This window comes from Aythya ferina (genome assembly GCF_964211825.1).
Source record: "Aythya ferina genome assembly, chromosome: 6".
Classification (NCBI taxonomy): Eukaryota; Metazoa; Chordata; class Aves; order Anseriformes; family Anatidae; genus Aythya; species Aythya ferina.
In genome coordinates, this window is record NC_140303.1 from 39,722,007 (window position 1) to 39,748,059 (window position 26,053).

General features: G+C 42.1%; 1 protein-coding gene across 21 annotated transcripts in view; it reads left to right on the top strand.

Moving 5' to 3' along the window:
• LYPD6B (LY6/PLAUR domain containing 6B) overlaps window positions 1-26,053 on the top strand; it is a 65,567-nt gene that overhangs the window by 33,056 nt on the left and 6,458 nt on the right. For 7 of the 21 annotated variants that reach the window (XM_084523391.1, XM_084523376.1, XM_084523392.1 and 4 more), the window contains 6 exons: window positions 760-856; window positions 2,154-2,307; window positions 3,458-3,556; window positions 4,352-4,482; window positions 5,961-10,664; window positions 24,370-24,429. In XM_084523391.1, the coding sequence (XP_084379517.1) occupies window positions 2,193-2,307; window positions 3,458-3,556; window positions 4,352-4,482; window positions 5,961-6,125 (510 nt within the window). In that variant the 5' untranslated portion in view covers window positions 760-856; window positions 2,154-2,192 and the 3' untranslated portion in view covers window positions 6,126-10,664; window positions 24,370-24,429. Of the gene's footprint in view, window positions 1-759; window positions 857-2,153; window positions 2,308-3,457; window positions 3,557-4,351; window positions 4,483-5,960; window positions 10,665-10,855; window positions 10,904-16,437; window positions 19,814-24,369; window positions 24,430-25,488; window positions 25,588-26,053 lie in introns of those variants that run through there. The other 14 variants (XM_084523390.1, XM_084523394.1, XM_084523393.1 and 11 more) reach the window with 12 other exon arrangements.

A 26,053-nucleotide genomic window follows, 5' to 3' on the forward strand; every position in this document is an offset into this window, starting at 1 on the left:
TCAAGTCATGATGCACGGGTTTGGGTCTCAACAAATTCAAAGCAGCATTAAGAGTAAGTGTACACTTGTAATGGTGGTGAGGCAAGTCAAGGGGGTTATAAACCATCCTCAGTCCTGCAGAATATCACTGTGCAACACTCATGCTTCACTGGACAGAACTGTACCTATGTTTTACATTTATTTTTGGACTTTGCAGTGTTTTTAGGATTTGGGCTGTCGTTTTTGTGTTCCTATTTCAGTAAGGACTGAACTGTGGGGGACCTGTTTACTACATAGCTTGCTAATAACCTCAGTCTGGAGTCTGATGATCGCCTTCACTCCTTTATATTACTCTGCTGCTGCTTAGTGCTTCTATTTTGGTCACAGCGTGTGTTGAAAGATTTGATAGATATCTCTAGATTACGAAATATATGTTCGTCTGGTCCCACCCAGCTAATTGCCTGAAAAATATTTTTCCCTTGAAAAAAAAAAAAAAAAAAAGAAAGGTAAATGAAAAGTACACTTCCTCATGGAAGGACTCAGTAGTCTCATTGTTTCTCATTGTCTTTTATAAGACTGGGGTCACAGGAAGGAGGCAATCTGTGCGTCTGTACTAGGACAGAGCTCATTCAGGTACTTCTTTGGGTCTTTTGTTAGAAACTCTGAAATATGGTAGTTTTTGTATCCTCATTTTTAATATGAATAGGACAAACAGTAATTAAGCTGATTATTTCCTTCAGGACAGAATTTTGTTGATCAGTTGCTATTTGTTTTCCACAGGTTCTTTCTCTTAATTCTGCTCTAGATCCTGGGCTGTAGTCAGAAGAAGTCTGGAGCATCCCCATAAAATAATCCTGGAGGTGCACTGTAAGTAGAGGTAAGCTGTGATGTTCTCAGTATCTACTGAAATCTATCCAGAAAGCCGTGATTTAAAAAACAGATCCTAAACAGGACGGGTGAGCTCCCAAGGCATAAAGCTGAACTTTCTCTTGATTGCTTCATAGGCAAAAGTCTTTCAAGTAATTCCTGTATGTGTCAATTGAAAAACAGGAAAAAGAAGGAAGTCCTGTGATTTCTCTGCTGTGTCTTGTCAGGAACATTTTCATTTCAGTGTTGGGAACCATTCAGAGCTTCCTGCATGGCCTAGTGTACATCAACATGGTGCAGGGGGATGCAGAGAGATTTCTGAATGAATTCACCTGGCACCGCAAAGCAACGTCTCAGGTTTAGCGGGAGCCTCCTCTCGAGCTTGTTTATCCTGCTAGGAATTTGCATGGGCTGAGTGCCATTTAATATGATTCTGCTTTTTAATATCTGAACTAGGTCCAGTATCGCTACATTTCACCATACAAACATGTCTGTCTGTGTGTGTGTGTATACATCTAAATATAAAACTGACCAAAAATTTAATGGGATTGTTCTTCTTCCCGGAAAAACCTTGCCAAGGAGCAAAAAGGGCCTGAAGAAATGCACAAAGCACACTCAAAATGTTTGTCTCATCTCTCTGAATGTTCTATTTACAGTTCTCCAAAATGTGTGTATCACCACCAAGTATCTTGCTTGACATTTCCTTGATATGCAAAGGGAATAAACCTAATTTACACTCATGATTTTTAATGCCGTGCCACTGATAAATGCACTTAGAATTAATTCAGTTGGTGTCGCTTAACTGAAGTCAAAAGGCATACACTGATCTATTTCACTTAAGGAATTGGATCAGTTAAATCTTGGGTTCTAGGCTGTTCGTGTTCAAAAAAAATAAATAAATAAATTTATATATATATTCCCACAATCCGCATTTTACTTTGTTTAATGGTATGTAATTCTGTCTGATTCAAGGAGGATATAAAGGATCTCTGTCCTGATGTTGATTTTTAGGAATGCTTACAAGGCATCTATCCATGAGACTGACTTTGCTTGCAAGGGCAAATAGATTAAAGAAATAATGTTCTTAAATTTGTGGAAAGTTAACTACTTTGTACAGGATCTTGGCCAGCAGAAGGCAGTAACTGCTCAGCTTTGGATTGTTCATCATTGTTAATGAGGTAGCTTGCATTAGCCATCTTCCCAGTAATGATTTGCAGACTGAATTTTCAAGGTTTCAGACTTGGTTTGTAGGAAGTTGTTAGTTGTTTATGATTCCCCCTAAAAAACGTGTTCCCTTTCTGTCCTAGGCCTACGAGTTTTGCTTTTCATGAACAACAACCTTCAGCATGTTGTTATTCTGTCACGCGCTGGTTGGAGCTTTTCTTCCATTCTTCGTCCTTTCAGGGAACTGGGTTTCAGCAAAGAACATCAACTTCTACAATGTGAGGCCTCCAGTAGACCGTAAGTAGACAGTTATGCTTTTCTTGTGTGTGCAATTGTAGCTTAACGTTTTAGTTGCCATATTCTTTTCATCCTTTGTTTCTTACAGGATTTTCTTCTTCAGACATGAAATACTAGATTTTAAAAATAAAACTATTGCTTTTTAATCCGTAGTGGTTTATTTTATTTCCAAGATTTTATGTGGACTGAATGAAAACAAACTGTTGCATGCATTGCTAAACTAAAGAACGCACCAGAGCAGTAGTTTTCACATTTTATATGCTTTTGTTATACTTTCTGTCTCTGAAATGACTTCCTACAGAAAACATTATGCAATGGATTTCTTCTAAATAATACAGAACAGGTGTCTTTGTCCTTTATCTTGTTGGGGTTTTTGTAAGGGAAAGAATAGGTATGCAGTCTGCAATTAATTCAAGCTGAAGGTAATTAAAAATGTTGTGAGACCTGTGAAGCCAGTTGTCACTAATAGCATCATATTTTTGCCTCTTATCTAACATCAGAAGTATTCCCTATACCTTCACTTAAGGGAGAACACTTTCTTGATATAGATCTCAAACACTCTGGACAGCTAGATACGCTAGGTACATATGTGCATCTAGGAAACTGCATCTCAAGTTCATCTGTATATGTATGTCATGTAAATAAGCTTTTAAAGTAGTCCTCTTGATCCCTTTGTCAAAGGGAATGAAATTTCCAAAGCTGGAGACCAAGATCTAAAGCTGCTTTTGAAGATGTATTTTTTTCATCAAAAGAATCAAAAGCCATTTCAATGCAGATTGTGTTTGTGTGTCTGTACAAACATACATGCAGATGTGTTATCGTGTACATACATATAAGATGCTCCCTCTTTCCTGCTTTTCCCACCAATGTTTAAATGGTGTTCTTGACTGTGAGAGAATGGAAAGAGGAGGAGGCGTTTTAATGATCAGGCATAGCAAAAACAGTTAAAGATATGGAAACTTTCAACAAAACTTGTTTCATAGGTTTTATTTATCTAGCAATGATGAATATGTAGGTGATTGTGGCCATTAAAAATATGTACATGCATGTAATATGTCTGTGTGTGTGTGTGCAAACACAATACTATTTTAAATATTTGTTTTCTTTTTGATTTAATTTGCCAACTTACTATATTTTAATACTTTCAAAGCCACTCCATTTCCAAACAGTTTTAAGTGCTTTACCTGCGATAATGCGGTGGACAACTACAACTGTAACAGATGGGCTGAAGATAGATGGTGTCCCGAAAGTAAGTGTTTCTGCACGAAGGGGATTCTCCACAATAGTTGAATTTGTTTCTCCCTGCCTCAGCCATCTTGTAGAAGCCTAAGTGAAAAGGATTAACATACCAACACAGTGATGCCCTTATTAGTAATAATGAGTCATAAGATTTTTGCTGAGGGGAATATTCTGACCATTTCAGAGTGCAAAGCAACAGTGCAAATATTATTTTATATAGATATATATGTATGTATACGTATATAGATATATATGGCCATGCGCTTTCTAGGAATTACTTTTAAGGATGTTATTAAAACATTTAAGAATTGCCTTCCTTTTTGGTTTCCATCCCGAGATATGATTGTCACTGTAGGCTTGCGTGTGATAAGCAAGACCTGAATGTCTAGGGATCATACTTGTATGAGGGGATGATGGATACCGAGAAATGAATGGAAAGAAGCTTCCTCATTTTTCTTCACAGTGCTATTCATAGTAACAGTGGGAAAGGGGAAGAAATGAACTATTGGAATGAGGAAGCATGTCTGAAACAAAAAAAGAGTAGAGAAAGGAAGATAAATGTGTAGATTACTGTGCTAATTAAGTGATAGCAGCATTTCTGGAGGTTTGAAGGATCAGTTAAGCTTAAGATTTCATCAGTAATTAATTTCTTGCAAAATGGTGTTTTGATCAAGTTGAAAAATGTCTTTAGACAACCCAAATACGTCATTTTTATGGGAACATTTTGCTAAACCGTGTGAAGAGTTTTAACCCTGTAAAAGACTGCATACTGTAAAAAATTAACATTTTAAAATTTATTTTGTAGGTACTCAGTACTGTCTGACAGTTCATCTCTTCACAGACCATGGGAAGAGTACGTCAGTCACCAAAAAATGTGCTACTGGAGAGGAGTGCCATTTTGTAGGCTGCCATCATCACAGAGAAAGCGGTCACACAGTAAGCACTACTCCTGCTGTAGGAGCAGCACATTGGTTTTGAGGTTTCCATTTCACTTCTTGTATTTTCCTCTGAGCTGATGATGATGTGCCAAGATGTATTCTCCAGTACTTAGCAACAGAATTTAAATTTTACCACCTGAAGCGTAACTACCCCCTCCTTCCTCCTTTCCTCTTTGTGCGTGACAGCACGTAATAACCACTTCCAGAAAAGCACCTGAGCTTTCTGGTGCACTGACAGTGTGCATCCAATGTGTGCACCTTGGTTTCTGAGTAAGGCACCCAACGAGGCTATGCAGCCTGCATTGATGCACCTGCGATGCTGCGGGTGTTCAGGATTTTCAGAAGTAAATCTGATCCCCTATCTGATGCTCTACCTGCTAAAATACTGGGATTCACATTCCATGTTGGTTGTCTCCACAAGCCTGCTTGTAGGAACAGTGGAGTTTCCTTTTGTGCAGTGACTCTGAAAAGACTTTGGTGGCTCTGAACAGCCATGCTTGGCTACCTTACTCAGGGAATTAATTTCCACAGTGGAAGGTCATCAAAAATAGAGTAAGACTAGCAAGAGGCTTGGAACACACTCTGTTTTGTTCTGCAGCCATGCCAAAAAAGAACTCCTGTGCTAAAGGACAATATAAGATACAAAGAGCTGTGCCAAATAAACTGTGGAAGACAGAAGCCAAATGCTTTGTGACATTTATCAGAAGAATAATTTCCAAACGGGAGCCCATAAAGTACTATAAAGAAAACTCTAATTTGTTACTTAAGATTGATGGCAGAAATCTAAAAGAGTTAAAAAGTGATTTTCTGTAGCATAAAACCTGCTGAAATTATAAAAGAAAAAAATCCTATTTACAGACCTATTAAACCAACATCATTGGAAAATTTTCTTGAAAAAAAAGGCACTATCACTAGGCCGACACCGTCCTGGTGCCTTCACTATGATTAAGGATTGTAACACTGCTGCCTCATTTTTATAAAGGAGGTTGCAGTCTTGAGTCTTTCTGCTACTACTGTATTCCTTGTCTCACTTCATAAAACTCTTGGTTAGTCCAATTTCCTTCTTGCCCTGTGAGACTTTCAGTGGCACTGGCACGATCTGAAAAAAAACACGTATTTTGATAAGTGTATATATTTTGATAATCTCACTTAGAATTTCTCACAACTGTGGACATAGGTGCAAGCTCCTTTTTCTTCAGTCATTTTAGATTTTTTAAATTATTTTTAATTTTAATGTGTAGTGCTAAAATATTTTGGTGATAGTCTAACCTTTGGTATGCTTTTGCAAAGGAACTATATATCACAAAGTAACTAATGAATTTTATGCAGTTTTGAGATAGTTCTTAAATGTCATTTTTTTCTAAAATCTTTGGATAGGAGCTATTTTTAACATGAAAGATTTCAGACTCCAAAGACGAAGCAGACAGCATCCATGCCAAATTGCCCCGTGTCCAGTGATCTCCTTTTTCTCAACAGGAATGTGTTTCTTGCTGTGAAGGCATGATTTGCAACGTAGAGATACCAACCAATCACACAAATGCAGTATTTGCTGTCTTGCACGCGCGGAGAACGTCGGATGGCACCAGGTGGACAGTGAACATCGCAGTGCTTGTGTCAGTCGTGATGATTGCCTTGTCGTGATGCAGCATCCTCCTGTACCTGTGCTCGAGAGGGTTTGCCTTTCTGAGGGCTGGCAGAAATGGTAAGAAGATTCAGTATGTGCCAGGAGACGCCACTGATACTTCTCAACTACATAAAATGTAAGAGGACAGTGGGAAGACACGTGTACATCATGAAGTCCTGGGATATTTTAATGAAGATACTTCAAATGGTCTGCAGTATTTAAAAAAAAACACAGACACAGATAGAAAAAAAAAAAACAACACACAACTAACAGCAAACCCACTGGCGACCAGGCAGTGGGGTGGAATCAAGTTGTTATAATTCACTATTTTATGTTGAAAAAGCATGTATAGTTGGTGTGTTTCTTGAACAGTGAAAAGTGTCTGTAGACAATCCCTTTCCTTGGTGAGATAAAAGGGAACTCAACGGACTGTGTGCCAACCTATATCTTAATGGGAACTGGTTTTAAACTTTTCACTGAGCGTAAATGACATGGACTGTCTTGTCTTGATCCACAGGTGTGTGTAAGCTTATCTTTAGTTATGGTTTTCAGAGAAAACATAAACAAGGGAATTTTTTCTATTTTGACCAGAGCTATAATTTCTATGGGAAGAAATGCAAAATAATACTTTATGTCTCTTTTCTATACAATGGCTCACACTTGAATTATAAAACAATGTGAAATTGTGTAGAGTTTCTGTCCCAAAATCACGAGCAGGTTGAGCACCTAAAATGGAATTTTCATCTTCCCTCAATGGGATTGTTTTCTTGCAGTAGAGTCCCACCCACCTCAGCTGCTCACCTCAGCTTCTGAATGCTTGTCTTTTTTTTATATTAATGCAGCAATAATACCATGGATTTTAAATTGCAGCTATGGTCAAGCAATAACTTTTTCATTAAAATTTTAAGTGTGCACTTGTTATAAATAAGGAGAGGACTCTGCTATGTTTGGTCTCCGTTTTCTGAAGATCCTCCCAGAAATGCTGTTTCCTTGCTGGATCAGCTGGTAAGAAGTCAACACTGGATACCCCAGGCCCCTGGACATCCCTTTTATCTAGCATTGCCACCCACATTTGAAAAGTTTGGGCCAAGATTCTGTTTTTTATTACAGTATTGTGGTGTTTAATGCTGCATACTTGCATAGCTTGACTATTTGAATCCTGATCATTTAGATGACTGTTCGTTGGTTGGATAAATGGCTGCAAAGATGGCAAATAACAGAGTTTAGGTTACAGCTGGATGTACTAAACCCTTAATACTCTACCATATGTTTTTATGTTCTTTGCACTGCAAACTTACTATCGTACAGACCAGCAGGTACAGATTTTAGATGATTTCTCTCAGTGTGGTTTTATACGATCCTAAATCCTTACATATTTTGGCTGCTTCTCTTGGCCTAATGGTGTTTCTTCCAAATCCCCACCATTTTCACACATTTCCTCTGACAACCTTAATATATGGCAGCACAACTAAGGATTTGACCTAACAAGGTTGCAAAATTACATTTCATTTTTTTTTCATTTTGTAAATAAAATTGTTATTCATTTATGACTATACCGGTATGATTATTCTGATATTTTCTAGCAACTTTTTTCTCCTCTTAAATGAGATGGTTAATATTGCAATAAACTGTTGAAGCATTTTTCAGAGAGGAGGGACTGTAAAAACTTAGTTTTACAAAGAGATGCAAAATTGCTCTATGAAAAATTCAAGTAAATTCAAGTAACCCTAGAAACTGGGATTTTTAAGCATTAATATTGGCTTACGTACTAGCTCTTTTAAGTCACCAAATGTGTGTAAGCTAACAATTGAAAAAAGTTTTTGTAATGTTTTCTGTTTTTAGTATGTTGTAAGATGGCAACGGTTTTTAGATCTTATAAATATGTTTAAAAACCAGTCTGTGATTGTTGACAGGCAGTTGCAGAGTTACAGAGGTTGGATGGAAACACTTTTTCCTTGCCAATGCACAATAATTCTTGCTGTCTAAGTCAAGGCTTTTCAGGCTGTGGGTTGTGATGATCAATGTTGTGCCACCCAACACGCCAAGCTGCCAAGGATGTTCTGTGGAAATATTTCTTTTGTTCAAAGATCATCCCTGGGTAACATATCCATAGCATTAACCTTGGCATCAGACGTAGCTACAGACATAATTAAGATTGTTTTTTACTTTTCATCGTTAGATGTCATCTTTTCGCTACGTGATCTACAGGTTTCTGGAGCTTTTCTCTTAGGGAAAATCATACCACATTTTCTCTGTGCTCAACAGGGAGTCCCTGAGTTGAACAGGATGTTTTGGGCCATGCTATTTTTCCCGTTTTTGCCTCTAAGCACTAGGTGCTTCCATAATTCCGTTTCTGGGAATAATTACGGCAATCTTAACAAGGCCTTAAAGTGCCCTAGAGTCTTATCTGAGTTTACTGTAAATAACTTACAATAATCTAAGCACTGACACTTGTTTACACTGCAAATGCCATTTCAGAGCATTTGGGAGTGCCAGGAAGACCCTGGAAGGCAGCCCAGGGGGTGGGCTCAGGCACAGAGGAAATGGGTTTCAGGTTTTCTGCAGCAGCCGGGAGACCTTTGGGGGCTGTGTGGATCAGTCGGCATTTCTCTTGGTTGAACTGATTGGTTTTTCTGTTTGCCAAACTGAAAAGTTAAGAAACTTGCTTATAATTTAAATGCTTTTACTTATTTGCTGAAGAATTGCCTAGGATAAAAATAAAATTAAGAATTTCACTGACGTGCCAAAATAGAATGCTTGATTTTAATTATCCTTTTTTAAAGAAACTAAGAATAAAGGCAGCAACCTGGGTTTATGAGAGGAAGTGGTGTTGCCAAAGGTTTATTTTTTAATGTAACAGAATTCCAGAAGTGCAGGATATTCAAGACCAATTCCAGTCGTCTTGATACATCACTACCTTGGTTATTGCAAAGTTCAGGTCTATTGTTTCTAGAAAAACAAACATGCAAAAGCTGTTAGTGCTGCACAGATAGGCTGAAGGAATATGGAATTTGACACTATCACATTTAACCTTTGCTGCTTTTTATCTATGTAAAAATCTTTATGTTTCTGATTATGTTTCTGATTCATGTTTCTGACTTTGTAGGATAAGCAATGTGCATTAATGATTAGAGAAAATAGTGCTAAAATTCATCACAGCACAAATTTTTGACACTCCTAATGCTTGGCTATGTAGGCAATCTTAATTTATGGTAGAATTTGTTTATTTTATTAAATAGATTGAAGTATCACCCATATCTTCTCTTCAGGCATCTATCATTTAGGAACTTTCAAGATTATTATTCGAGAAAAATAATCTCTAGGGGCTCCACAATGTATGTATGCCATGCATCTCAGTTTTGATTAATATGTGTATTACTTGTTAATGCCTAAATTTGCCACGCAGCTTTAGAAGTGCTATTTGTGTAAATGCATGTCCATAACTACATGCAGAGCAGAAAAGTTTGCTAACACTGCTGTGTACTCCCAGCCTCCAGCAGCAGGGTGCAAATGTTGCATTCTGCTCAGTAACGGGGCAGGGGGTTGTCTCTAAAGACAGCAGGCACTGGGTAAAAAACGTGGGTGCCAAACTCATGGGCATTCGTGGGCAAAAGGATCCCTTTATAGTGCCCTTAGAACCAATAAGAATCTTATTTTTGTTCATGAATAATGGTTTGTAAATCAATTTATGCAGTTGAGGAAAGATAAATGTTGTTTTGTGATGTATATGTATAATGATTATTTTTTTTATTTTTTACATTGCACTGGACAGTCTACGGAAGACTTATTTTTAAAAGTTTAAATACAGAAAACCTTCTTTATTCAGTGTTGGTTTGTACAGTACTTTCTTACTCTCTGCTGCTGTTTTAACTCTTCTCCAGAAGTGCCACTTAAATTAAAAGTACTGAAATATTTGCTGGTGGAAAAACTTTGTGGCAGAAGAAAAAAATCCATTTGCTGCTTAAGACAAACTAGACCAGGTATGAGGAAGGTTCTTCGACCCTTGTGAAAATAATTTTTTACTATTTAATTACAAGAGTGTTAAAGAATTAAACATACTTTACACTAGCCTCTTAACTTACCAGAAGAGCTCTGAGGTCTAGCTACAGGTTAAAATTCCAAATCAAGGCAACAAACAGCACAGAGCCAGCTCTTTAAACAGGATAAAATGTTGATTTGGGATTTTATAGCAAGTAACGTAAAAGAAATTTAAAACTTAAAAGAAAAAGAACAGCAAAACCCCATTCTAGCTGTTCCCACAGAGCCTCTCTGTTTGCCTTGATGCTGGAAGAAGCACCGGGTGTTGCAGCACGTGCTGTTTGCAGGTGTTTCAGGTTGAGGAAACGGCCAGCAGCTGCAGGAGCAGGAGGAGCACGTTTCCTGCCCCTCTTCACCTGGGGATGCCGTTCCTGCCTTGTACCTCTTGTACTGCAGCAGGATAACCTGGAGCAGAAGCAGTTTGTAGAGCGCCTGAGGATCCTCCTGGTCCTTGCATCTCCTCCACTTTCAGCAAAGCAAGAGATGTTAGACTCCTGGGAGGTGCAGAGCAGAAGAAGGTAGGGGTGCTGTTGGTGCTTGCTGTAGATTTTGGGGTTCACAGATGCCTGTTGGATGAAAGGAAGATGTAAGCCACTATTTTCTCAAGGGGTAGATATTTAAATATATTTATATCGATATATACATAGATATTTCTGAATGTGTAGTGATACTTCTGATTTTTCTTTCTTTTTCCCCTTGCTGAATGCAGGCAGCATGCAGATCACTAGGAAATCAGTCATCAAACACGTTTCTTTGGGTTTGTGTTTTTTCTGTGATATTTCCAGCCTGATACACAGTTTGTTCCTTCCTGTTTAATGATGGGGGGGACAAAAAAGAAAATGCTGCCAAAGAACCCTGTGATACATAAATGGCTTTGTGAGGTGTGCTTGGTAAAGCCTCATTTTTCATGAGGTGGAAGGAATTTAGAGTGGGGTGCTGGTCCATCGAAGCTGGTGGGAATTTTACCGTGGTATCCAGTTAGCACTGGGAGCTGAACCAGGGTGTTTATGGCCATTGCTCACATGGGGGTGTTGCTGTGCAATTAGGTAACTTGTATTTTTTGAGTAAATAACAGAAATATGTAGATTGGCGTGGTGGTGGGCTGTCTGCTTGCTCTAAATAAAAGCCTAAATGTCATCCCTGATGAAACACTGCAGCCTTTTGCATGGATCTGACATGGCTTTAAGAAATAACAAGAGTTAGCTGTAAGGATTACTCTAACATTGATGAGATTAATGCTGCAGGAAAAGTTTAGGAGTTCAAAAGCTGGCTGGATTTCAGGACAGAAAATGGAGTAACCTGAAAGCTGAAAAGTCCAGAAAATGTGACAGAAACGACGCTGTTCTTGGGGGTTAATTCGAAGATTTCCTCATCATCTGTAGCTTGTGGCTGTCACCTTGCAGACCATGACTCCTGCTGGAGGAAAGGCCAGCTCTCTTCTTGCCACATCCTTGTTGTCCCCCCAAGTTCTCCAGAGCTTGGGCTCTGGCATCCCTGTGGCTCTGCAGAGGCCTTTTTCTGAAGCGTGTTCTCTGGGTGTGCTCTGTGATCCTGCTGGAAGGGAAATATTCAGTGTAATGAGGATTTTAGTTCCCGTGGAGCATGTGGGGACGCGTGCTTACCACCTCTCATCCTCCCCAAACTTGTCAGACATCTGCCCCTTTGCTGCTGTGGGGTCTTCATTTCCGTGCTGTGCCAAGCTGTCCCTCCTCCCCTTTGCCTTTCAGAGTGGTCTTCTTGGAGGAAAACAGAGAAAAGGCCTGGGTTTTTCATTTTGGTTTGTTTGTTATTGGTTTTGGCTGGTTGGTTTTGAACTCGTTTTAGGGTGAAGGCAGCTGTGAAAAGCAGCGGGTGCCTCAGCCTGTCAGAGCTGTTTTAGGGGGCTAGGCCATCAAAATGTAAACAGCTCGGGCAGTCGAAAGACAAAATCTCTGTTGAAAGGAATGGAGTATATGAGTCTTTTGGGCTTGCAGATGTTTTTGTTAGAAGTTCAGTCTGCAGCTGGGGGTCATCAGAGAGATGAGGTAGGTAAGGTTACATCGTGGGGTGGGTAAATGCACCTACTGCAAACTCATGAGCTCTTGGGTAGGGCGTTAAAAGACCAAGTGCTCACAATCCCCTTTTGAAGATCAGAGTAAGATGTAAGATAAAGTGTAAAAGTGATATGGAAAGATTTATTTTTAATTAAAAAAAAAAAAAAGGTTAAAAGCAATGCTGATTTTCTTTTTTTGGTCATTGTTTTCATATTATCCTTATTCCATACCAATATGCATGGCATTTTCACAGGCTGGCCTGGGACTTTTAAACTAATGTTGTGTACATACTTTTAAACTAAAGGAGGTCACGGGTGCTGTGTAAGATATCTCGCAGGGTCCCCTGCCTGCTGTTAGCCCCTGGTGGCCAAAAGCAGTCCAGTGTGCTCAGACCCTGCGCTCGTGCTGTGCTCTGTATCAGGAGTTATGTCCATTTGAAAACTGATGCTGGTAAAGGTAAAACATAACTGCTCTACCCAAAAAATCTCATGGTGAGCTTGGTTAATGTAGTCCTTTTATTAGATATGGGTCAATTCTACCAAATAATGCAGCGTGCCCCCACCTGATCTCTATCAGCAGTGACTGCTGATAAGCACCTGCGTAGGCAAAGCCTGGAGCTTCACTGGGAATGCTTCCCAGTTATTGCGTGAGGAAAGTGTCCTCCAGTGATGCATTTCTTAAAGGTACTATTTTATTTTTTTTTCTTTTTAAGGCTTTGTCATTCTGTACAGGTTCTGAAGATCAAGAGAACATGATTATATTCTATCATCTCCCCATAAGCACCTTGTAAATGCTGCTGCTGCCCAGAGCAGTCCCTTCTGAGGGCCACGTGGGATAGCTTGTGCTCTCTTTGGGCCTGGGGCCTCTCCAAGTATCTCTGCTGCTTTCATGCTTTGCCACCTAAGTTGTATGAAATGGATTTTCAATATAAGGCTTTGTGGTGCCTATGCAATGGTGAGATGGTTCACACCCAAGGACCCCAAAGAGGCACAGATGAGTAAAATCCAGAAATGAAATGGCAATTTGTATTCATCATTATTTGTTCTATAAAGGGTGAATATTAAATGTTATCTTAGAATCGTTTAGGTTGGAAAATACCTCCAAGATACTAGAGGCAAGCATTTTTTAAGCATGGGATGCATTTCCTCTATTACCGAATCCACTCCACATTTCATATATTTAGCACTGCAATCCCGTAACACTGCCTGTTCATTTACTTTCCCTATTATCTCCTGATGAAGAGAGACCGCTCTGATAACTGATTAAGAGCTGTGCTGAGTGCGAATGCTTTCCCTCTGTTTGAGGGGGCAGTCGCCATGCAGAGTTGGTCTGCTCATGTTGGCAGCAAACCAAATTTTTCAGAAATGCCTCATGGAGAACAGTTCATTAATGAGCTTTCCCTGCAGAGCCCCCCAAAGCGAGATGTATTCCTCTGGTCTGGTGAAAGTTGTCAGCAAGAAGTAATTCCTGGAATTTTTTTTCTTGGGTCAGAGCAAAACAGATCCTTTACAAAAGTGACTTTGGATTTTTTTGGGAAAGAAAATGACTTGGCCTTGGTGCAAAGTGTGGGACCTGAATTTAGGGGGAGAGGTGGGGAGGTGCTAGAGAAATTGTTGCAAAGCCTGCTGCTGTTCGTGGTTCACTTGCATAGTTTTAGGTGGTGGTGGTGGGATTTGTCAGTGACAAGAAGTAGTGCTGAGAATGAAATTTTTATTTTTTTTCAAAAAAAAATAGTATGAAAAAGATTTGGATATCGTTCTTGATAAAATGCTGAACTAGGAAGTGAGTTATGCTCCATATCTCCTCCACAGTTAATGCTTTCCATAAAGCTGTAGGCCAGTGAAATCACTTTCAACCTTTTGAAGTTGTCAGGTTGGGATTTAGGGACCCCTTAATTGGTGCCTTAGGACTTCAGCTGCCTGACCCACAGGGACAACACACGTCCAAATACACCCGCTCATCCGGGGAGCATCCCTTGGTTCAAGGGGCAGTTGCCGTGCCTGGTTAGTGTCTGCAGGTTGGCACTGGCTCAGATTTGTTTAAAAAAATCTAAAAATCCTTCTCCTGGAAACCATATTTTATTAATGAGCTCTTCTATTGTGGTTATTCATTACTTCTCACCAGCTTTGCTTTAGTCTTGGTGTAATATCTCTTCATCCCCGTGAGGAAATTAACTGCTGCTGTGCCCCAGAGTCGATAGGACCGACTGAACCCGAGGGGGGAAAATGGGACAATTCAGAAAACCACATCAGGTTGTCAAGAACTGATGATGATCGTTACTTTCTTAAAACCAGAGCATCCTTCTCTACTCGCTGTCCTTCAGCTCCTTATGGGAATTTCATCCTGAATTGCTCAGAACTACAAGTGGTGGCAGCTCAAAGGAGAGCTGGCTCCTTATCATTATTTTATTATAATCCAATAACTATGTTTATTTGTGCGTTTGCAAGCCAGTTTATAGGGTTCACTTCAAATTAATTTTTGTTTGCCTTCTGTGTTTTCTGGGGGGGGTCCCTTCCAACCCACGTGGGGCTCAGGGAGCTATGGGACATTGGTTTGGGGAACGTTTGTTGTTCTCCGCCTGTAATCCTGGAGGAGGAAAGTCTGGGGGAATGCTCCCCTTTGTAGGGCAGCTGTAAAGGGCTACAGCGACATGAAATCCTGTTGGGAAGTTGATTATTACTGTGGCTGACAGAGGTAAGCACCGGGCTCTAAATCATTCCTGCCGTGGAGTGTTAATTATAGGTTAAACTCCTTGCGGGTGTTACATGACCTTGTAACTCTGGGTTTCATGCATTGGTATTTCTGGTCCTTAATGCCTTGTAGGACAGCACCTTAGCCACTGGTCCCATATAGAAAGAGCCCAGCAGGCTCTGTAGGAAACCTGTCTATTCCTCTGTGAAATAAGAGAACACCAAGTTTTGTTATGTGTGATTTTTCTATTTTAAAATAATTTATTTTTTCTGCTCTGTGTTTTAATGGGATGCATTAGTGCAGTCAGGCTTAATAGGAATAACTTAAAACATTTTTTTTCTACCTTGCTTCACTTATGATGTACAGATATTTTGGGTGGGCTGTCTTCCATCACTTTTTCTGTTTTACTTGGTATTTTACACCAGAGTCCTGCTTGCGTGCATTGTGTATGTGCTCTTTACACTTCCATGCTATGTTGGGATGGCTGGATGCTACCTGAAGTGAATTATCTGGTGTTTATGAATTTAAGGTGACTTTAAAATTACTTGAAAAGTTGGTATAAGTAAAAGTACCAAAAATAGAGATTCTGGCGAATAACTGACTCAAACTTTTTTTTGGGGAGAGTCTGTATGTGACATTTAGCATGGAAAATCTGTCAGTAACTGCAGCAGAGGTGCAAGACTTGGTTTGGATTTTTTTTTTCTTTTGCTGACAGTTGTGTTTATTTGTTTAATTGCATGCTGACCGAGGCATAGAGCCACTTGTGGGAATTAAAATGTCAAAGCAGTGTTTGTGGTGGATGCCGCTGTGTGGCTGGGGTTGCTGGGGGTGTTGGCTTCTCTGATCCCCAAATATTTTGCTTTTGGTGACACTGCCGCACAGGTGAACTTCATCCCTCACCGAGAGGGTTCTCCATCTCTCTGAAACTTGCTTCTATTCACTCAGAAAATGCTTTGACAAGCCAAAGTTTATAAGCTGCTCTTTCAAAGTAATATAAATCTAATACAGCTCCTGCCATACCTGTCAAACATCAGCAGTGCTAGGGGCTTTAGCGGGATGACATGCAACTCACGATTTATTCCTTTCTGATTGTGAATCATTTCCAGAACTAGCTTTTTTCTGTTATTGCAGCTATAAATAAATATTCCATTTATACATGTAAGACCTGTCAAGAAATCCTAGACTTGGTCTTGACATGCAGCCACTCTACTTTTCTTCACGTAGGCTATTAATAGTTTACTAATGAGCAAAGGCTCTAAATCACATTTGTAGGACTCCGATTTTCAGCAGCTGAAATGCTGCCTCCCCGCTAAATTGCGTTTTAAAAGTTTAATATAAATGAGTATTAAGGCACTTGAGGACTGGCCAAGACCTTGTGCTGTTTCCCACTTGGCTGGCACGCTGCAGAAATATGCACAAGCAGACATGCATGCCTTGAAACACTTGGCAACTCTAAACCATTGATTAAGATTTATGTCGTCTTTAACATATGTTTATATATCCCTCATGGACATAATTATAAGCAAATGCATTACATGAAGGAATTTAATTTATTTTTTTTTCCTAGTACAGCTTGCATGAAAGTCGGCCCGTCAGGTTTCCGTGCCGATGCCTGGCAGCAGCGATGTTTCAGCTTTATTTGAACTCACGGAGGTTTGAGAGAGCTCGTGGGACTGCCCCGTGGTGAGGGTGCTTCTGAGCTCCGTGAACGTCGATGAAAAGTTTTGAGTTCATCTGAAATGTCACGATCAAGGGCTTTTGGAACTTCATTTCCTGGGCTTTATTTATTTATTTATTTATTTTTCCTGATTCAAAATCTGTCTTTTCCTATAACCAGTTTTCCTGATAAATCTGTACTGAAGTTCTTTGCGGTCAGCTAGGAAATGAATCTTCAGGAGAGGTTCTCCAGAGGGATGTTGGATCAACGCCTCGGGAGCCGTGGATGCTTTCTGCCTGTGGCTGCAAACCAGACCTTGAGGGTCTGGGTGTTCTCCATGGAAAGACAACTTCTCTTAAGGGGGAGGAGGGAAGGGAAAGCTGGTTTTCATGGGCTCTAATTAGATCTGGAGCTGTTCTCTCTTTTCTGACCTGTGTATCCTCTGAAGTTTCCCTTGCTCCCCCTTTTTGCTCCTCTTCTCCACCAGTTTGTGTTCCAGCACTTGGGAAAGGAGATGATGTCTGAAGATGTCTCTCCTTGGATTAGCAGCAGAATAAGGTCTGATGCCTGAAATTCATCAAAGATTCTGGGTAAAAACAGAGTTTTCACACTTTCAATCTACCCTCACCCTTCAAAGGTTACCTTTTTGCAATTTTTTGTTCTTACAATTGAATAGTGTGTACTTGCATTGTGTCCAGCAGTCTGTGTAAAACAAGAGCGTTTGTCTTGCACCTCTGAGTGTTTGAGTGCAGTCACGGTGATCCTCCCAAATCCCACGTGTACCCCAGAAGACTTTAATTCATCCAGGTTTTAAAGCAGTTCTGGATCCTCGGATGACAGATGCCCTGGAAGCGATACTGCCCAGCTCTGCGTGCTGAGGTAGAGCACCTTTATACAAGTCCCCTCTTTAAACTCTGGATAAAATCCTTTAGCTCCTATTTGAAAGCTCTTTGAGAAAGAGATTGCTATCTTATTTTTTTCTTTCTTTAGTAAGTGAGAGCGTTTCTATCTGCCCTGCTTAAGAAGTGGCATTTCATTCATTTATCACCTTTATCTTTCCCATGGCCCCGTCCGAGGGAGCTCCTGATTAATTCCAGCAGCGCGGAGGTCTCCCCTTCTCCCTTTCCCTCCTGTGCATTGCCTTGTGAGCGTAATGTGCCTTTTTCATTTCCTCATGTCACACTTCATGCCGTCGTCTCCATTCTGCCTGTTTAGCCTGCCACGTTTAACCACCAGCCTTAAAAAAAAAAGTTGCTGAGAATTTATAGGCGGCTGTGGGCAAAGCAGGGCCCCAGGGATAAAGTACTGCTGGAAAGGTTGAACTCTTTGCTTGTAGGAGCCAAAAGCAAATGAAAGAGGACACCCCAATTTGTCGTGCTGGCCATCTGATAGTAGAAGCTTCCCCAAAAGATTGGCGCGGAGAAGGTGAGAAGCAGCAGCAGCGTGAGGCAGCTTGACTTAGGGACACCTACGGAGGATGAAAGAGCAATCTGGGATACTGAAAGCGGGGCAGCTCAGCAATTCATCACCTAACTGCGGGGTGTGAATGGGATGTGAAACCCAAAACCCTCGTGGCTGAGCTGATGCCTGTGGTGCCTCTGGACTTGGTGTTACGGGGACGCCTCCTGAGATGCCCTGACCCAAAAGGGATGGATGTCGAGAGCAAAGCCACGCCATGTGTGAGGATTTTGGGGCTGCGTGGGTAACTGAGCCTTTTTTCCATCTGTCAGCAGCGCAATCTCAGCAGTCATTATGCCTGCGCTTCGCTGCAGCTGCTGTGGAATTTGCTGTCCTAAGGCAAGTAATTTCAGAGCTTCCTCAGCTGACCTCCAACCCTTGCTGCCATTAACTCCTGTAAATCTCTCTGGTATGAATCCAGTGCAGGTAGATGGCTGGAGATAGGAAAGTTGACTGAATTACGCTTTTTTTTTAACTGAAAATAAATAAAAAATTGAGGGATTGGACCTCTGGGGGAAGATAATTGTTAGCGATATGGTTAAAAGAATAATCTGGTGGCTTAAAGTGCTTGATGGATTCAGAAGCTAATACACTCAGTAAAATAGTGCAGAAAAAAGTAATTCATTGGGGAATTGTTACCGTTGTGATGAAAAGCTTCTGATGTTTAGGTTAGATAAAGCAGTCACCGATAAGACTCAGAAAGTAAAGGTACAAAATGTTTTCATGCTCTCTGTAGAGAACACAAAAGGTTTATGCCTAGGCACAGCCCCAGAGCTTAAGGAAGACCTTAAGGAAGAAGGGCATGAATGAGGTGTGCAAGGTGGGGATGTGCTCTCCTCTTCATGCCCCTGCTTCGCCCTGCCCAGATCTTGGGGACAAAACGTGGGGGCTCTGACCACAGAGGATGTTCTCCCTTTGGGTTTCAATCTTACGGAGGACATGTAGGTGTTAATTGAGTAATAATTTATATTAACATTTTGGAAACCTTCTCAGACTGAAGGCTCTGTGTTGAAAGCACGCCTCTAACATCTCCCCCAACATCTCTTGCTTTTCATCAGCTCCAAGCAGAGTTTTACTCCACCATAACTTGCCCGAGGTGTTTCTGAGAGGTGATACCAGTCTCCCCGGGAGAAGCAGCCCCCATTAACAGCCAGACAGCCTCTGGCTGATGCATGGGCCAGGCACCATCCCAGGCTCTTGCTGTGCCTTCCTCCACACCTCTGCCTGGGCAGCAGTGGGATGGAGCCACCATCTGGGCTACAGGAGCAGCCATCGCTCTTTGCTCCCATCTACTTTTATTTGTTTATTCCTTGAGGGATTCTGTGGCCTCTGTCTGCTTAAATTTAACCTGAAACCCACCAGAAGTCTCTGTAGGATGTCATTATTAGGCTCCGTGGGCACTATTTCCATGGCATCTGCATCATGGGCCATGCTGATGAGTTGTGATGGACACAAGGACTTCATTCCATGGTTTGGGTTTGTTTTTTTTCCCCCTGTCCAAAAGCTGGGGGTAAACATCTATCACAGAGGGAAGAATCTGCGTGGGGCCTGAGGCTAGAAACGCTCAGGTTTCCCTGTCAGATGCAGAGCGAAGCAGAAGGACCCTGACAAAAACAAACCTCCTCCAGAAAATGAGCTGTTACTCAGGAAAATCCCTCTGCAGAAACCCCTCCGTTTCTGTGTTACGCTCGTGACTTGCTCTTATTTTTTAACTGGGAAGTTCCCCTATGGCACGTGTACGTGTGTGTGGTCTCCTGAAGGAGAGGAGCAGGAACAATCCCTGTGTCCCGTTTGTTTCTCCCGACTGCAAGCCACAGCCTTGTTTTGTGTCGCTGGCTTTTACGAGACCTTATTAATTATTTATTAGTCGCTCTTAACCAGATCACCCAGTGCATGTGCACCAGAGCTGGCTGTACGTAGCTGTGTCTTGCCCTGATACCATCCAGCGCTGTTCAAAACCCTGCTACTCCCTGGGATTAACCAGTAATTGCACCTCTGGCACAGCTAACAAGGCCGAATGGGGAAAGGTTTGCACAGCATAAAGCACTGGGGGGAAAAACACCGCACTGAGCCTTCTCAATGCTTGGGTTATTCCAATTCTCCTGCAACTGCTCAGTATTTTTCCTATCCATCCTCCTCTATAAAGTACCCAGCATATGCCAGAGGTGTTACGAGGTTATGTCCGAAGGCACCTCGTGTTAGAAGGGTTTTAAAGTCGCTCCTTAGCAGAGCTTTTAAGAACATCTACATTCCTCAGGAATTTCAAAATGCACCTACGAGACCTTGCCAAAAATATCAAAGCCGATTTTTTTTTTTAGCCTGGGCAAGGGGTTGTGAAGTCAGTAAGCGCACTTTTAAAATATTATCCACCAACAATAAGAATCGTAATCATTTCTATTGCTAATAAACCCCTGCGGTTTTATTGCTCTGGCTGCCAGAAATGCATTAAGGAACGGATTTTTGAGCGTTTTAATCACGAGGCTAATCCTGGCTGAATTCAAATCGGCGAACTAGCATGAACATGCAGCTCACGGTGCGAATACAGACAGGGTAATTTGTCTCACGTGAAACGCGGGGTCTTGGTGGTGTTTGTACCCCTCCCTCTGCCGAGCTGCTTGTCACCAGCCCTAATACAGAAGCATCAGGTTGGCCTGAAGACCCAGTAAAATGTGGTGCTAAGCATCTCTGTGGCCAGTCTTTTTTTTTTTTTTCTGAATTTCATAGCTAAAGGTCAAATGATGCTGCACGACTAATATGGGGGCACTGGGATTGTCCCGATGGCTAGATAAGGTGACTGCCAGCACGCTGTACTGATGTTTTGTGCCTTATGAGGTAACTAAATGCAAGATGCAGTCTCCTCTGAAGCTCTTAAGTGCACAGCAATTACATAAAATTTGCTCAACTCTTTCTTGTACCCGCTGAAATCTAAGCGACGAAGAATGTGGCGTTGGACGTGCGGGTTGATGGAGCCCTCGATAGGCGCAGCCGCTCAATAGCTCTGTGTTTCCTCGCTGGATTTCCTCAGTATTCCCATTGTTAGGGTGCACTTGATAAATGCAAGGAGATAATGCAAATGGAAGGCTGGGGTATTTCGTTTATCCGAAGGAGAAAGAGCTAGCAAAGGCAGCAGAACGCTGGTCAAAATTGGTATTTTTGGTTCTGAATAAAAGCTAAAGCGAAGCAACGCTAATTTTCTAGAGCGTTTTTGGTATGTGGTTATGCTTTAAAAAAATAAACTTGATACTTGTTAGGAGGGGCAATGCAAAGACTGCTTATTTCCAGAAGTAATGTAATTCTAGCGTTGGGAACTGATATGTATGTAACAATGGTGGTATTCATGCTGGGCTTCGGAGATTGGAAACGAGCAGTTAAATAGTCCTGATTTTCTCAGACCCAGAAAGGTGGACTATGCTCTTTTCCCCATTTATATAGGGAAAGATATTGGGGGAAAAAATAAAATTGTGGGTTTTTTTCACCCCCAGGCAGAGAAGTTTTGTCCATTGCTGGCTGGCAGACTGCTTCATAAGCACTGGGAGTTCTGAAAATCAGGCACAGATGTACCTAGCAGTATGCTGGACCAAAATGTTGTTTCTGCTGACCTCATCTAAGCTGCCTATTGGTGTTAATCTTTTAAATTTTATATATATGTGTGCGTGTGTGTGTATTCAGTAAAATACTAGAGAGAGAGATGGTCAAAGTCAGCATCCACAGCAACAGGTAGCTTTTGGAGAAGCATTTTGGAGCTGGTACCGTAGGAAAGCCCTCACTGAACGCAACGAGGTTTATATTTATAGTTTATCCTTTGCATCTGTCTTTCTAGGGCTAAAATCTCAATCCCCGATTCGGTGTGGCTTTGAGCCATCTCAAACAGTGTTCAGCATGTTCTGTTTGGTTCAGTCCTGTCTGGTGTTTGCTCATCATGCCTTCAGACTCTGCTCTTCATGCATAGTTTTCCCTTGTTCTTCATAGAGCAAGTACCTGCCCAGGCCTATGTATACACACCTGATGGGTTTAGCTTCACCTTCTTTCACTTTGCTCCTGTTTGCATTAACTTATCAGCTAACGCTACAACTTCACATATAAGGAAGGAAAAATTCCCCTTTCTGATATTCTCTTCCTGAGAATCTGGGGTTTAAAATCATCCCCCTTCAAAACACTGAACTGGGCAAAGAAGGGTTCCCAGTTTTACAGGCAGGGTGAAGTAGGATGTGTCTATAAGAAGCTGTAGATCTCCTGTTCTATGCCCTTGTTTTCCCTCTTGTTTCCTGCCCAGTGCCCCCAAATCCTCCTTGTTTTCTGAGGAACCCTGTTGCAGGTTGCTGTATTCACCACCCAGGTAGGTCTGGGTACCGCATCCAGCAGCGTAGCCCCCGTGAGAGAAGTTTGACCTGGGGAGGCAAAAGCAGGGCACAGGTGCATTCAGAAATGTCAGAAAACCTATGTATGGAGCTGCAGGAGCACAAAGGCACCGAGCAAAGAGCCCGAGCTGACAGCTGCATTCTTGGCTCGCTGCTGGAGAGCACGGGGCTGTCGCATGGCTCCCCAGCACGGAGCCAGCACAGCTGGGAGCTGCAGCTTCTGAATCACGAGGGGCTGGAGGAGAAAAGATCACAGAATTGTAGAACAGCCTGGGTTGGAAGGGACCTTAAAGATCACCTAGTTCCGCCCCCCAAGGTGCCATGTGGGGTAGAGGGGTAAAATATGACCCCTTTTAAGGAGATGAGATTTTCCATCAATGCTGTGGTTTAAGTATGGGCGAGGTATTGGTGTATATCTCATTGCTGTTGAGAAATTGTGGTGAACCTTCTTTTCTTTACCACACTGCTTGGAAAACAAGGACCCAAACTGATCCATGCATATGGCCCAGTGGAGAGGACGCTATCCTGAGCCAGTTAGATGCCTTGGTTATATCAGTCTTGCACAGGTTGCCAAATCCTTGGGTGGTTCAGAACAGTCGAGGACGATGTGCAAAAGGAGACAGCCTGCCAGCAGCAGAGGGATGTTCCTGTTTCCTGGGGAATCTCTGTATCTGAACAAAGCATCCCTGCAGCTATGATGAAAATACCTTCTCCTAAGCCGGTGCTGTGTAAGGAGGTTCATTGTGCATGGAAAAGCTGGCCATGCTTGGGCAGGAGAGGTCTCCTGCTTTGCCTCGAGCTGTTTTCAGAGATTCCATCTCTGTGTGATCAATGCGTCTGGCTTTTGGCGCAGCCCTGGATAGCTGTCAGCATGCAACATAGGGGCTGGGGTGTAAGCTCACTGCTGCTTGTAGCAGAAACCGGAGCTTTTGTATAGAGAAAGCGACCCACAGTGAGGTGTGGGAGGGAAAAAAAAATCTGATAATGGGATGAGATGAAATACTGTTTCCTGGGAACGCCTTTTTCCTTCTATACGTGGCTTTTGGGCTCTAACATCTGGAAAAAGGAAGGTCAGCTGGGGACAGGGAGGCCATGAACATCTTCCCTGTATAACACCTTGCCATAGGAGCCAGTGGGTTTGTGTTTTAAGACCAGATTTGGGCAGGATCTAGCTTTACAGAAACATGCTTTTGTCATAGCCTAATTTATAACAAAAATGGAAGAAAAAAAAAACAGCTCTTTGAAAGTTCACAGGCAATAATCTTTTTCAGCAGGCTTCTGGAGCTTAGCCATCTCAGCACTCATCAAAAATCTCCAGCTGGAGATCAGCAGGTACCAGCTCAGACACCAGCAGGCTGACAAAGATTTTCGATTTGCATGTACAAATACATGCGTTGGTCTGTAGGGTTGAGGTCAGTGTGGCACTTCTGCAGTGATGCATTTGGTTGTGGGGCAGCCTGTCCTTGTCTTGAGGATTTATGCTTTGCTCTTGTTGAAGTCTGGGAAAATGCCCATTAGCTTTTAGCCCAGGAGAATTGGATTAATTATGAAATTTTCTAAGTATACTTTAATAAATTTCTCCATTAATATAATTTCATCCTTGTCATTAATCATGTCACATTAGCAAAGTATGCTCTTGACTTGAAGGAATTTTGTTTTACATTTCCCCTCTCCCCAAAATTTCTGCTATAAATAAATCTTAAAGACAGTTATGCTCTTTCCAGCTTTTCAGATTAACAAGATAAAGTATTTGCTGATGAATTGCAAAAACGAGTTGGAGCTCTCGAGCACTACTTGGAGGCTCCCACACCTATGGAAAGGGGACAGACTGATCATTGCAAAGCTTAGCCGTGTCCCAGCAGCGAGAGGAGCAGATGTTCCTCATGGCATGCAGAGAAGTGCCATTTGCAGAGGATGCTCCCATGACATCCTGGTGTCCATGCAGTAGGGCACAGCTTCAGTCTCCCCCTAGCAGGTGTCACTGCCATGCTATCACAATAAAGACCTAAACCATTTTTTTTTGCAGCCTTTGCTTCATGTGAGCTGGATGAAAGGAATACCTCAGCCTTCCAAATCCCATCTCCAGGTGACTCTTTTAGAGAGACGTGATTATTTCAGCCCATTCTCTTTAGGTTTTGCATTTTGTGAATGTTTGCTATTATTGCACATTGCTGTTCGGTATATTGAAGTTTCAGCTGGATGGGTGCGAAGGCAACTCCACTCCTTGTGTTCCTCAGGGGTTCTCATCTAACCTGGACTGCAGGACTCCACTTTTTTCCTTATCCACTTAGGATAAGGAAAGCTTTGCCTATGCTTCACTTCTCTGTTAGATTTTTGCTCCTGTCTGACTTGAGTAGCTTTTGCTGTGGTGGAACTGTTTTAATGCTCAACCCAGCTACCATGAGCTGGCTGAACAGATCATCGCTGGGTGATCTTTGAACTTGGCCTTTCATTCTGTCAGAAGATGTCCTTAGGTCAAATAGCTCCCGTTCATTTGATCTTCCTCAGTAGGTCATGGGTTTTAGACCTCCGTTCCTACGCTCTGCAGGGACATGCTCTATTCTGTGTAACGCGTTTCACAGGTTTCCTTCAAGAAACTGCACCAGTTGGTTTAGCCATGATATCTGGCTGCTCTGAGCAGAGCTGATGGCATCTTGTGGTCGTGCTGTGGGGACCCCACGTAGGTTTTGGGCCATCTGGGCCAAGCTGTGAGTGTGTCTGCTTCTGAGGTGCCTCATGCCCAAGGGAGCCCATGCTCAGCCCTTCTCCCTCACAAAATGGCGGCCGCGGTGGCCTCATCTCCTCACCACTCAAAATGGCGCTGGGGTGACCACTTCTACCACAGTCCTGCCCGGCCACTTGGCGCATTGGTTCCGTGACAACCTATGGCTTTGTGTCATTTACAGTGTTTAATCCGTAGCTTGGTTCTTTTCCTTCGCAAAATCCTTCCACTTTATTTTGTGGTTAACCTCGTAATGCAGAAGCACTAACTGTGAGCGTTGCTTTTGTCGTCGTTGCCCGGGGTGTGAGGCCGACCAGCCCTGCTGGCTGTCGCTGTGTCCCTCAGCACCTCCTGACCTCGCAGCATGGGTAACCAGGTCCTTGGTTTCTCAGAACCACAACGGGAGCCTTTCTCCCCCTCCAGCTGCACGTCCAGATAACCCACTAATGAGTCTGCTCCTGGTGCCAGCTGGACTGGATCCCACTCTGAAACTATTTTAAGCGTACGTGTATATTTAAGCATGTGAGTAGCCCCACTTGAATTCAATTCGCTTTTGGGGACTGGGCCATGGTAGAAGAGCTGGAGAGCTTTGTGGTGGTGAATGAGGCATTCACGTCCTTGTTGCGATACTCTTTTGATGAATGTGCTTGGCTTTCCCAGCAGCGTGAGCCATAGCTGCTGCTGGCTGTCGGAGCATTAATTATCCCTGAACAGCGCGTTTGTCTCTGCTGTATGCTGTGTGAAACTACGTAATCTCCATGATGAAAACTTCTGTAATGAAAATAGACCAAAGATGATCAGTTGTCGCTGTGCTATTTTAAGAACAGACTCTTTTAAGTGATATCTAATGAACTTGAATTATATGATGAAAATAAAGCGTGCACCTCCCATTGATTTCTCTCCCACTGGAGCAATATATCTTACTCAATATGTGATATAACAGAGATTTGAAGAAAGAAAAAAAAATATTCAATACTCTAGGAAAAAA